Source organism: Orycteropus afer, unplaced genomic scaffold (genome assembly GCF_000298275.1).
Source record: "Orycteropus afer afer isolate SDZICR_OR568_19922 unplaced genomic scaffold, OryAfe1.0 scaffold00050, whole genome shotgun sequence".
NCBI lineage: Eukaryota > Metazoa > Chordata > Mammalia > Tubulidentata > Orycteropodidae > Orycteropus > Orycteropus afer.
In genome coordinates, this window is record NW_006921637.1 from 414,080 (window position 1) to 428,036 (window position 13,957).

Below are 13,957 nucleotides of genomic sequence, written 5' to 3' on the forward strand. Positions count from 1 at the left end.
GGGGCTCTTTCATTGGGTCGATAAATATTTATTATGGTTATGTCTTCATTTTTAGTTGATCCTTTAATCATTATATAATGTCCTTCCTTGTCTCATATGGTGTTTTTTTTTCTGAAAGTCAATTTGATCAGAAATCAATATTGACACTTCTGCTCTCTTACAGTTGCCATGTGCTTGATATATCTTTTTCCAACCTTTGATTTTTAGTCTGTTTTTGTCTTTGTTTTTAAGGTGTTTCTCTGGTAGAAAACATATTGATGGATTTTGTTTTCTTATCCAGTAAGCAACTCTTCATCTGTTAAATGGTGCATTTAATCCATTAACATTCAGTGTAATTATTGGCAAGTATGAATTGGTTGCTGTCATTTTGTTATGTGTTTTTTCTTGATGTCACTGGTTTCTTTGTTCCATATTATTTTCTGCACTGAGCTCATTATGTTTATGAATCGTGTTATCAAAAACAGTAACTAAAAGAAGAAAAAAGTGAAAAAGAAGAAAAAAACTGCAATATATGGGAAGAGGGCAATAGGAGAAAAAAGGTAGAGAAGGAGAATAATGAAGGAAAATATGGGAAAAATGCAAAAAGAGAAACAAGGAACAGGGTTAACCATGAGAAAGAGAAAAAAAAAAAAATTGCAACCAGGAACAGGCAAAAGAAAAAAAGCTGAAAGCTAGAACCTGGGAGGGGAAGAATAAAGAATAATAGTAAAAAGGACAAAAGTAATAATAATAATTATAATAGTTTTCAAACAGACAAAAACAACCAAACTAAAAAACAGAACAAAGAAAAAAAAATCTGGGAGGACGGGGCAGGGCACCCAGTCTCCGTCCAAGCACACAGACATGTATAGAATTCCTGCCGGCCCTGAAAGCGGGTGGCAGTGAGGGATGGCCGCACCTCCATTCACCAAGAGTGTGTGGGGTATAAGATTAACAAGAGGAATGTTGCACCTTTCCAGTCATCTGTGTCCAGAATGTCTTTGGGCTTCCTGGCAAATGGAACTGGTTCTTAAGTCCCTGGAATCTGGGAGAACACTGTCGCTTTAAATATCCGAAATGGTCACTCCACTTGTAACCATTCAAAATAGCTGCGCCCTCTGGACGGAAAAGTCCACAGCTCAGCCTGCCTTCCTCTTCGCTGCTTCCCTTTTAATTCCCCAGCCAGCAGAACAGCCCTCCATGCAATTCCTGGATAGCAAGGCTGATTTTTAGCTTAATTCTTAGGTCCTACCAGCACTCGGCAATATCCAAGCTGTCTGTGCCGTCAGGACTGCTGCCAGACTGCAGCTCCATATGTCTCCTTTTTTGGTGTTTTCATGCAAATTCTTCTGCTAGTTGGGGTTTAGTCCAATTCTGCATCCTTTCCTTCAAGGCTCGAGCCAGGATTATCTTCTGTATCTGTGTTAATTAGTTCCCCTTTTCTTTGTTGAAGAGGATCTGCACAGTCTTTCTGCCTTTTCCACCATCTTACCAGAACTCGTCATCTGATTTCTTGACTGCTGCTTCCATTGGTGTTGATTGTGAAACCACGTAATATGAACTCTTTGATGACTTCAGTCTTCTCTCCATTTATCATGGTGCTGCTTATTGGTCCAGTTGTGAGGATTTTCATTTTCTTTATGTTGAGGTGTAATCCATACTGCAGACTATAGCCTTCAATCTTCATCAGTAAGTACTTCAAGTCATCTTCACTTTGAGCAAGCAAAGTTGTGTCATCTGCATATCGCAGGTTGTTAATGAGTCTTCCTCCAATCCTGATGCCATGTTCTTCCTCATATACTCCAGCTTCTCGGATTATTTCCTCAGCATAGAGATTGAATAAGTATGGTGAAAGGATACAACTATGACTCACTCCTTCCTGATTTTAAACCGTGCAGTATCCACTTGTTCTGTTGAAATGAGAGCCCTCTTGGTCTATGTACAGGTTCCTCACGAGTACAATTAAGTGTCCCAGAATTCCCATTCTTCTCTATGTTATTCATAATTTGTTATGATCCACACAGTTGAATGCCTTTGCGTAGTCAATAAAACTCAAGTAAACATCTTTCTGGTATTCTTGTCTTTCAGCCAAGATCATCTGACATCAGCAATGATATCCTTTCTTCCACATCCTCTTCTGAATCCAGCTTGCATTTCTGGAAGTTCATTGTCAATATATTGCTGCAACCTTTGTTGAATTATCTTCACCAAAATTTTAGTTGCATGTACTGTTAATGATATTGTTTGATAATTTCCACGTTCTGTGAGATCACCTTTCTTTGGAATGGGTACAGATATGAATCTTTTCCAGTCAGTTGACTAGGTAGCTGTCTTCCATATTTCTTGGCATAGATGAAAAAATACCTCCAATACAGCATCCATTTGTTGGAACATCTCACGGCGTATCCTCTCCATTCCTGGAGCCTTGTTTTTTTGCCAATTCCTTCAGTGCAGCTTTGACTTCTTCCTTCAATACCATTGGTTCTTGTACATATACCACCTCCTGAAATGGATGGATATTGACCAATTCTTTTCAGTACAGTGACTCTGTGTATTCTTTCCATCGTCTTTTGATGTTTCTTGCATCATTCAGTATTTTGCCCATATTGTTGTTGTTAGGTGCCATCGAGTCATCTCAGACTCACAGTGACCCTATGCACAGCAGAACAAAACACCACCAGGTCCCATGACAGTTCCACAATCCCTGCTATACCTGAGCTTATCCCTGCAGCCACTGTGTCAATCCATCTTGTTGAGGGCCTTCCCTTCCTTCATCGACTCTCCACCTTACCAAGCATGGCATCTTTTTCTAGGGAATCATCCCTTCTGATAAAGGCTGCACTTCCTCTAGGTCAGATTTGTTAGTTCTTTTAGCAGTCCATGGTACTTTCAGCATTCTTCATGAGCACCACAACTCAAAAGCATCACTTTTTCTTCCATCTTCCTTGTTCATTCTCCAGCTTTCACATGCATATGAGGTGATTGAAAATATTATGGCTTGGTTAAGGCACACCTTTGTCCTCATGGAGACATCTTTACTCTTCAGCACTTGAAAGAGGCTCTTTGCAGCCAACTTGCCTAGTGCTGTACGTCTTCTGCTGCCCTGACTGCTACTTCAGTTGGTGTCAGTCATAGAACCAAGCAAAGTCAAGTCTTTGACAACATCAGTCTTTTCTCCATTTATTGTGATGCTGCTTATAGGTTCAGTTGTGAGGATTTTTGTTTTCTTTATATTGAGATGTCATCCATACTGCAGACTGTATTCTTCAATGTTCATCAATAAGTGCTTCAAGTCATCCTCACTTTCAGCAAGCAAACTTGTGTCATCAGCATATCGCAGGTTGTTAATGATTCTTCTTCCAATCCTGATGCCATATTCTTTTTTGTATAGTCCATCTTCTTGGATTATTTGCTCAGCATATGGATTGAATCAGTATGGGGAAAGGATGCAACTGTGACACAATCCCTTCTTGATTTTAAACCATGCTGTGTCCCCTTGTTCTGTTTGAGCATCAGCCTCCTGGTCTATGTACAGATTCCTCATGAGTACAATTAAGTGTTATGGAGTTCCCGTTATTCTCAATGTTATCCACAATTGGATATGATCCACACAATCAAATGCTTTTGCATAGTCGGTAAAACACAAGTAAACATGTTTCTGGTATTCTTTGCTTACAGCTAAGATCTATCTGACATCAGCAGTGATATCCCTCATTCCATGTCTTCTTCTGAATCCAGCTTATGTTTCTGGAAGTTCTGTGTCAGTATACTGCTGCAGCCGTTTTTGAATTATCTTCAGTAAGATTTTACTTGCATGTGTTATTAATATTGTTTGATAATTCCCACATTCCATATTTTGCCCATAGAATCTTTCAGTACTACAACTTGAGGCTTGAATTTTTTCTTCACTTTCTTTCAGTTTGAGAAATGCCAAGAGTGTTCTTCCTTTTTGGTTCTCTACCTTCAGGTCTTTACACATTTCCTTATAATAATTGACTTTGTCTTCTTGAGCTACTCTTTGAAATATTCTGTTCAGCTCTTTTGTGTCTTGTCATTGCTACCCATTCAAGAGCAAGTTTCAGAGTTTCTTCTGATGTCCATTTTGGCGTTTTCTTCCTTTCCTGTATTTTTCATGACCTTTTTCTTTCTAAAAGGATGATGTTCTTGATGGCATCCCACAATTATTCTGTTCAGTGTGTCAAGTCTGTTCTTTAGTTGGTCTCTAAATTTAGGTGGGATATAATCAAGGTCATATTTTGGCTCTCTTGAACTTGTTTTAATTGTCTTCAGCTTCAACTTGAACTTGCATATGAGCAGTTGATGGTCTGTTCCACAATCAGCTGCTAACCTTGTTTTGGCTATAGATAATGAGCTTCTCTATAACCTCTTTGCACAGATGTAATCAATCTCATTCCTGTGTATTCTGTCTGGTGAAGTCTACATGTATACCCATTGTTTATGTTGTTGAAAAAAAGTTTTTGCAATGAATAAGATGTTGGTATTGCAAAATTCTATCATGTGATCTTCAGCATCATTTCTGTCACCGAGGCCATATTTTCCAACTGCTGGTGATTCTTTGTTTCCAACTTTTGCATTCCAATCACCAATAATAAGCAGCATATCTTGATTGGATGTTTGGTCAATTTCAGACTGTAGAAGTTAGTAAAAATCTTCAATTTCCTCATCTTTGGCTTTGGTGGTGGTTGTGTAAATTTGAATAATAGTAGTATTAACTGGTTTTCCTTGGAGGCATATGGATATTATCCTATCACTGACAGCATTGTACTTCAGAATAGATGTTGAAACATTCTTGGTGACAATGAATGTCACACCATTCTTCTTCAATTTGTCATTCCCGGCGTAGTAGATCATGTGGTTGTCTGATTCAGAATGGCTAAAACCAGCCCATTTCAACTCACTGTTATCGATCTCTATGCATTCCATTTCATTTTTGGCAACTTGTAATTTTCCTAGATTCAGACTTCATGTATTCTATGTTCTGAGTATTAATGGTTATTTGCAGCTGTTTCTTCCCATCTTGAGTCATGCCACATCAGCAAATGGAGGTCCCGAAAGCTTTACTCCATCCACATCATTAAGGTCCACTCTACTTTGAGGAGGCAGCTCTTACCTAGTTGTGTTTTGAGTGCCTTCTGACCTGAGGAGCTCATCTCCAGCCCTATATCGGACAAAATTTCAGGGCTGTTCATAAAGTTTTCCAGTAATATATCAGACAGTATTTCATTGCTGTTCATAAGATTTTCAGTGGCCAATTCTTTGAGAAGTATATGGCCCCTTCCTTCTTCCAGTCTGTCTTAAGTCTGGAACCTCCACTGAAATCTGTTCATCATGCTGACCCTATTGGTATTTGAAATACCAGTGGCATAGCCTCCAGCCTCACAGTAACATGCAAGCCACCACAGTATGACAAACTGACAGATGAGTGGTGGGTACCATTTTTAGTACTCTAGTTTGCCTGCCCCCTTACATTTTCATCTTTGCTTTAGAGTAATGTTTGACCATTAGGTCTCATATAGATGATTTTTTAAAGGAGATCATTATTCACAGGTGAAATTCTTTTTTTAAAATGAACCGATATATTATTTAGCTAAAAGGTAACCTCAAGAGATAATTTTGTTTTAAAGTTTAAAGAGTATCTCAAGGCAGTGGTCTTTGGGAATCCTCTAGTCTCAATAAGCACAGTTAGTCTGGACTCTTTTAGACTGTGAATTCTTTCCTATATTTTTCTCCTGTTCTATCAGGATCCATCTATTGTACACCTAATCTGAATGGTCAGAAGTGGTCTCCATGTACCCTCTAGTTTTTCTGGTCTCAGCGTAGATGAAGCTGTGGTTTATGTAGTCTTTTAGTCCTATATACTACTTTCTTCTCTGAGTAGTTTTGTTCTGGATGAGTAGAGATCAATAGTTATACTTAGATGGCCACTTGCAAGCTTTTAAGACCCTGGCACTACTCAACATATTGAAATGAAGAACATATACTTTATGAACTGTATTATGCCAATTAATTAAGTTGTCCAACAAAACTATGGTCCGAAGTCTTCAAACCCAGAAAATTCTCTTGTGAGGTGTTTGGATATGTGTAAGAAGTATTAGTAACTATGTGCCTATAAATATATATAAATATGCTTCTATGTATATATATTTATAGATACATCCATCTGTGCACTAATGTATACTCACATTCATACCCATACACATATATGGCTATATACATATTTGTTAAACCACACACGTTTTTTGGTTGTTGTTACAAAATTATATTTGTCATATCCTTTACCAAAAACATCCTTTTCTCCTATGCACTTTTTATTGTCATAATTTACCTTGGTCAGGCTGTGAGCACTTCACCCACATTCTTTGCTTCCTTTCCTATAACCAAAAATATCAAATATCTGCTGACTTGAGAGTACTCCGCCTTCATCTCTGGTAACCAACAATGAGCATTGGTCTCGTTATCTATTCTTGTGTTCTTATAAAAGTGAGAACATACAATATTTATCCTTTTGTAATTGACATTTCATTCAACTTAATGTCCCCCAGATTCATCCAGGTTTTAAAATAGTTCAAGGACTCATCATTGTTCTTTTTCACTACATAGTTTTCCATTGCATGTATGTACCACATTTCATTTATCCATTTGTCCACTGTTGAACACTTTGGTTGTTTCCCTTTTTGCTATTGTGACTAACGCTGCAATGAACATAGGTATGCATATATCTGTCTGTGTCTCTTGTATTAGATCTCTTTTTGAGGAAGTAGCATACCATTTTCCATAGTAGTTGTACCATTTTACAGTCTCACCAGCCATGGATAAGGTTTCCATTCTTCCCACATCCTTGCCAGCATTTGTTGTTGTACTCTTTATATTTTTATAATGGACTTTTCTGAATGCTAAAATAGACTGGTGGTAGTGTCATCAAGAGACAATAGAATGTAATGATTAAAGCTTCAAATTCTGGTTCCTTTCTTACTGGCTGATTTGGGGCAAGTTATTTAGTCTGTCTGTGTCAGTTTCTTCATCTGTTAAGTGGGGAACATAACAAAACCCAAGATACAGCATCACTGAAGTGTTAAATGGGTCAGTATAAGTTAACTATTGATGATATTGGAGTCCCTGGATGGCTAAAATGGTGAAACACTCAGCTACTAACCAGAAGGTTGGTGATTCAAATCCATCCAGAAGTATCTCAGAAGAAAGGCCTGGCAATCTACAATGAAAAATCACAGCCATTGAAAACCCTATGGAGCACATTTATACTCTAAAATACATGGGATCACCATGAATCAGAATCAACCCCACAGCAGCTGAGTTTTTTGTTGATAGTATTATTATTGTTGTTGTGGCCATTATTATTACCATGCCCATTTTACAGATGAAAAAAAACTGAGTCTTAAAGAAGATAAGTGACTTGATTTAAAAGTAGAGGAATTTCTCTGACTCTAACTGCAATTTTCTAGAATGCTAGGCCTGAATCATTGTTTGTTCTTTTAATGGAAAATATAAAATATTGGAGTCTCTTTTATATAACCCCTATAGGCTCCATGGATGTGATAAGAATTATCAGCTTTTCCTAAAAAATTTCAGTCATTTTCTCCTCTACCAGAATGTTGAAAAATGAGACCGTATTTTCATGTGGGTTTTGACAAGACATCTTGTGCTATTGAAACTCTAGTCTGCTTTGCTAATCTCTTACTAGATAAAATAAAGCTTATACTCACTAACATTGGTCAAAACATTTAATCACTGTAATTTTGAATATGTTTTGACAGAGTGAATCGAAGATGTTTCAGTGTTGCACCATCTAGAGAGACAGCTGGTGAATTGTTACTAGGTAAGTCAAATTTTGAAGAGTTTTACACACACTTTACTCTGTCTTATTTTATTCTTAGATACTTTGAAGTTTTGGGTTTTTTTAAGAAACATTACCATGAAATCAGACAACTTTCTCTAACATTACATAAGTTATTTTGCCTTAGCATCATGTATAATGCAATGACTCATGAATGTGACGAAATAACATCTTCTTTTCTAAAAAATAAATGAATAGCATTTTATTTTCACAAATTTTATTTTCTACATGAGTGTACATTTTTATTTTGGCATTTCTTTAATTCTATATCAATTTAGGTTTTTTTAAAAAATGTAAATTATTGATATACTTACATGCTTACTGTTTTAATGGATGTGCCTGTGTGTAAAAATATATCCACTTTGAGATTGTTCATCATATATATTCTCTATTGTGTTTGTGAAAGAAAGGACAACATTGTCAATCCATAGATAACCATATAGTTATATTTGTCGGGAGACTTTTTCCTCAAGATAGGAAGAAATGAAATGATAACACTTGGCCTTTATGCCTATAAAGAACCAATTTGTATACTGTAGGCTGCTCGTCCCAAAACCAGTAGCATCAGCATCATATGGAAATTCCTTAGAAATTCACATTCTCAGTCTCTTGCCCAGACCTACTGAATCTGAAGTTCTGTGAGGCCTCCAGTGATTAACAAGCTCTCTAGTGATTCTGATGCACCCTTCAATTTGATAGCCACTTCCATTGGCTAAAGTTGTAGTCTCCATGGTCTAAGATATGGATCTTTAAGCTTATCCAGACGGAGCCCCCATCAAAAGGATGAAGATAGGCCCTACTGTGAGTGAACTATGCCAGTGGCTTATGTTGCACCCAGGACCCAAGAGTGACCAGCATCTAGTTGACAGGAACTCAGGGAAGTTCCTCACATGGAAACAAGACGTGTTAGCAACAGCCATCCTATAAGCCAGAAAAACTTTTGGGTTGTTTCAGGGCCTATTCTGCCCTATTGAGCATCTCAGTCATGAAAATAATTAAGGATTCCTCTTCACTAAAAATAATTTAGTTACAACTTGACTTCAACTAGTGTGTGACAAAGTGAAATAAATCTATCTGCTAGTAATATGAGAACGGTAATAACATTTATTTAGCATTGAGTGTCTGACACTATTATAAACATTTTATATATATTCTGATTTTATTCCCATAGTAATCATGTGAAATACCGCCCCAGTCTTTTTATTTTTTAATAAGGAAATTAAGACACATAGCAGTTAAGTGATTTATCCAAGATCTTATGGATAGTATTCAAAAATATTTGTTGAGTGCCAGGAATTGATTCTGTTTCAGGCAGAATGAGTCCAGAATTCATTTTTGAAGTTTTATATCAATTTATTTTCTATAGGTAAATGCGGAATGTATTTTGTGGAAGATAATGCTTCTGATACAGTTGAAAGTTCGGTGAGTAAATGTGTAAATGTGTGTTTACAGAACTCTAGACAGATTCCCAAAATGTGTAAATTCAGTATAACCAGAGAACAGGCAGAAATTTAGAGTTGATTTATTATAGATAGATCTATATGCCAAACATTTTTTTTTAAAGGTATTTTAAAAACAAGACCATACCATCTTTTCTGGCTTATGTTCTAGTCTCATAGCAGTTAATATTCTGGTACACCTAGGACCATAATATTATGAGTCACCTTCCTTCTAAGGAATAGCTGGTGGGTCTGAACCACCAGCCTTCTCGATAGCAGTGAAATGCCTTAGACACTATGCCACCAGAGCTCCTACATTCTAAACAGCTTGTCTTACTTCAGTTTATGTCCATTCTTTCTCATCATGTCCTCAGTAGCAACAAAGTAACTACTCCCTGCCACTCACAGTTTATTATCAAATACCTTTTCCTTCAAAAAGAAAGGAAAATATTGGGTGATTGAACAATTTAGTAATCCTCTTATTTATATATAGCTGGTTCTTGTTGTTAGTTGCTGTTGAGTAAGCTCTGACTTCTACTGACCCTGTGTACAACAGAATGAAACACTGCCCAGTCCTATGCCATCCTCACAATCCTTGCTATACTTGAATTCATCATTGCAGTCACTGTGTCAATCCATCTTGTTGAGAGTCTTCCCCTTTCACACTGACCCTCTACTTTGCAAGCATGATAGCCTTTTCCAAGGCCTGGGCCTTTCTGACAAGTTGGCTAAAGTAGGTGAGACCAACTCTGGCCATTGTTGCTACTAAGGAGCATTCCAGCTGCACTTCTTCCAGGACAGATTTGTTTATTCTCCTGGCAGTCTGTGGTATTTTCAATATTCTTCACCCACACCACCATTCAAAGGCATTAATTCTTCTTCAATTATCCTTACTCATTGCATAGCTTTTATATGCATATGAGGTGATTGAAAATACCATGGCTTGGGTTAGGCACACCTTAGTCTTCAAAGTAACATCTTTGCTCTTCCACACTTTAAAGACATCCCTTGCAGCAGGTTTTCCCAGCACAATATGATGTCTGATTTCTTGACTGCTGCTTCCATGGGCGTTGATTGTGGATCCAAGTAAAATGAAATCTCTGACAACAGATTTTCAACGGAGATTTCTCCATTTAGCATGTTGGTTGCTTATTGGTATAGTTGTGAGGATTTTTGTTTAATTTATGTTGCATTATAATCAATACTGAAGACTGTAGACTCTGCTCTTCATCAGTAAGTGCTTCAAGTCATCTTCACTTTCAGCAAGTAAAGTCATGTCACCTGAATATCACTGGTTGTTGATGAATCTTCCTCTAATCCTGATGACATGTTCTTCTTCATGTAGTTCTGCTTCTCAGAATATTTGCTCACCATACAGATTGAATAAGTATGGTAAAAGAATACAACCCTTATGCACACCCTTCCTGGTTTTAAAATATGCAATATCCCCATTGTTCTTTTCGAACGATAGCCTCTTGGTCTATATACAGGTTCCTCATTAGCACAATCAAGTGTTCTGGAATTCCCATTCTTTGCAATGTTATCATAATTTGTCATGATCCACATAGTTGAATGTCTTTGCATAGTCAATAAAACACAAGTAAACATCTTTCTAACGTGAGAGGTTCACCTTCCAGCACTGTATCAGACAGTGTTTCACTGTTATTCATTCTTTGCTTTTAGCCAAGAAACAATGTAGCATCAGCAATGATATCCCTTGTTCCATGTCCTCTTCTGAATCCAGCTTGAATTTCTAGTTCCTTGTCAATATTCTGCTGAAACTGTTTTGAATTATCTTCAGAAAAATTTCTGTTGTGTATTATGTTATTGATATTGTTCAATAATTTGCACATTCTGTTAGATCACCTTTCTTTGGAATGGGCATACAAATAGATCTCTTTCAATTGATTGGTTAAGTATCTGTCTTCCAAATTTCTTGGCATAAATGAGTAAGTGCATCCAGTCCTGCATCAGTTTGTTGAAACATACCAGTGGGTATTCCATCAGTTCCTGGAGCCTTGTTTATCACCAGTTCCTTCAGTGAAGCTTGGACTTCTTCCTTCAATACTACTGAATCTTGAACATATACTACCTCCTGAAATAGTTGAACATTGGCCAGTTCTTTTTGGGACGGTGACTCTGTGTATCCCTTCCATTTTCTTTTGATGCTTCCTGTATCATTTAATATTTTGCCCATAAAATCCTTCAGTATTGCAACTCAAAGCTTGAATTTTTTCTTCAGTTCTTTTAGCTTGAGAAATGCCAAGAATTTTCTCCCATTTCAGTGTTCTAACTCCAGGTCTTTGTACATTATAATATTTAACTTTTGTCTTCTTGAGCCTACCCTTTGAAATACTGTGTTCACCTTTTTTATGTCATCATTTGTTCCATTCACTTTAGCTATCTCCATTCAATAGCAAGTTTCAGAGTGCCCTCTGACATCTGTTTTGGTCTTTACTTCCTTTCCTATCTTTTCAATGACCTTTTTCTCTGGTGGCATAGTGCCTAAGGCATTTGACTGCTGCCTAGAAGGCTGGTGGTCCAAACCCACCAGCCACTCCTTGAAAGGAAGATTTGGCAATCTATTTCTGTAGTGATACTGCCTTGGACACCCAAGGAAGGGTTGCTGTGAGTCAGATCTGACTCAATGGCAGTAAGTTTTTTGGTTTTTTTTTTTTTTGGATGTTCATGATGTCATCCCACAACTCATCTGGTCTGTCATTGGTGTTCAAAGCATCAAATGTATTCTTGATATGGTCTCTAAATTCAGGTGGGATATAATCAAGGTCATATTTTGCCTTTCGTGGACTTGTTTTCATTTTCTTCAGCTTCAGCTTGCATGTGATGGTCTGTTCCACAGTCAGCACCTGGCCTTGTTTAACTGGTGATATTGAGCTCCTCCATTGCCTCTTTCCACAAATATAGAGTATCTGATTCCTGTGTATTCCACCTAGTGAGGCCCACGTGTATAGCTTCCGTTTATGTTGTTAAAAAATGGTATTTGCAATGAATATGTCATTGGTCTTGTAAAATTCTGTCATGTGATCTCCAGCATCATTTCTGTCACCAAGACCATATTTTCCAACTACAGATGATAGTTGTTTCCAGCTTTTGCATTCCAATCACTAGTAATAACCAGTACATTTTGATTATACATTTGGTCAGTTTCAGACTGCAGAAGTTGATAAAAATCTTCAATTTCTTCATCTTGGGTTTTAGTGGTTGGTGTGTAAATTTGAATAATAGTAGTAGTAATTGGTCTTCCTTGTAGTTGTATGGATGTTATACTGTCACTGACAGTATTATACTTCAGGATAGATCTTGAAATGTTTTCTTTTTGGTGATGAATGCAATGCCATTCCTCTTCAATTTATCATTCCCAGCATAGTAAACCTATTTGATTGTCTGATTCAAAATGGCCAATACAAGTTCTTCTCGGCTAACTGATGCCTAAGATATTGATCTTTAATGTATTCTATTCCATTTTTGAAAACTTCTAATTGAAAAGTTTTCATACTTTGTCCCCTGTATGCTCTACTATATTCGTGGATATATTTGCAATACATATACATACATATGTAGAAATATTTGCTGTCAAATCTATATATATTCATGGGTGTAGTCCCATTCACCTTCTCGCTCCTATTCAGTTTGAGTGTCTATTTATGTATCCACTCAGAGATTGTTGTTGTTACTGTTCTTATGGGAATGGGTATATAATAGTATTTACCTTTGTTGCCTTTAACTCCTGTGCTCTTTGCAGTATCTTCCTCTATGGTGATCATTTTGTGCTGACCTCGCCTTATTGTATACTGCCTTTCCCGTCACCCAAGTTAATATTTGTCTACCCTGTAGTTAGTGATTCACCTTCCTTTCCCCTCCCACCCCTGGTAAACTTCAAAGAATGATTCTTCTTCTATGTGTAAACCTTTTTTTTTTAGTTTTAAGAGCTTGTTTTACATTCAACATAACATGTACATTTAGTTTCATTCCCCATTCTCCATGTCCAACCCTAACCCAGTCTCCTCCCCTCCTTACCCTGCAACCCTCCCCCAGTGCCCCTCCTATTTATGCACTCCTGTTTGTTCTGCATTTCCTCAGTTTGAATGTTAGTCCTCTCGTGTCCCATGGTCTATTGCTCTAAGGGATGTATTACCATAGAGTATGTGGGTGCATCATCCTGGGTTGAGTCGTCTGCGTGTACATCTTACTAACTTTTGGACTGAGAGTTCGCCCCTGGGGGTGAGTTTTACCATGGTATTGGGAGTCTCACCAGATTTCATCTGACCAGTAATTCTGTTCATTATTGAGTTTTTGGATTATGTTCCACGTTTTCCCTCCCACTCTATTCAGGATCACCAGATTTGATCCTTTCCTGAGTGGTTGGCATTGGTAACTGGGCACCATCTAGTTCTTCTGGTCTCAGGTGCTGTTGTGTCCTAGGGCTGATTGGTTCTAAATGCCCTTGGGTGGTTTTTTTTTTGTGTGTGTGTGTTCTTCTTCACTTCCAACACTAGGAGACCATTAGCTGCATCTTAGATGGCTGCTTGAAAGCTTTTAAGACCCTAGTCGCTACTCACCAATGTAGGATGTTGTGTTAGATTGGGTTCTCTAGAGAAACACAAAAAACCAGCAAAGTATATATATATATATATATATATATATA

The 13,957-nt window shown here is 37.4% G+C and overlaps 1 protein-coding gene across 1 annotated transcript in view; it reads left to right on the plus strand.

Annotated features, from left to right (window-relative positions):
• LYST (lysosomal trafficking regulator) overlaps positions 1-13,957 on the plus strand; it is a 339,163-nt gene that overhangs the window by 177,186 nt on the left and 148,020 nt on the right. The window contains 2 exon segments of the mRNA XM_042780645.1: positions 7,773-7,834; positions 9,219-9,274. Of these exon segments, the coding sequence (XP_042636579.1) occupies positions 7,773-7,834; positions 9,219-9,274 (118 nt within the window).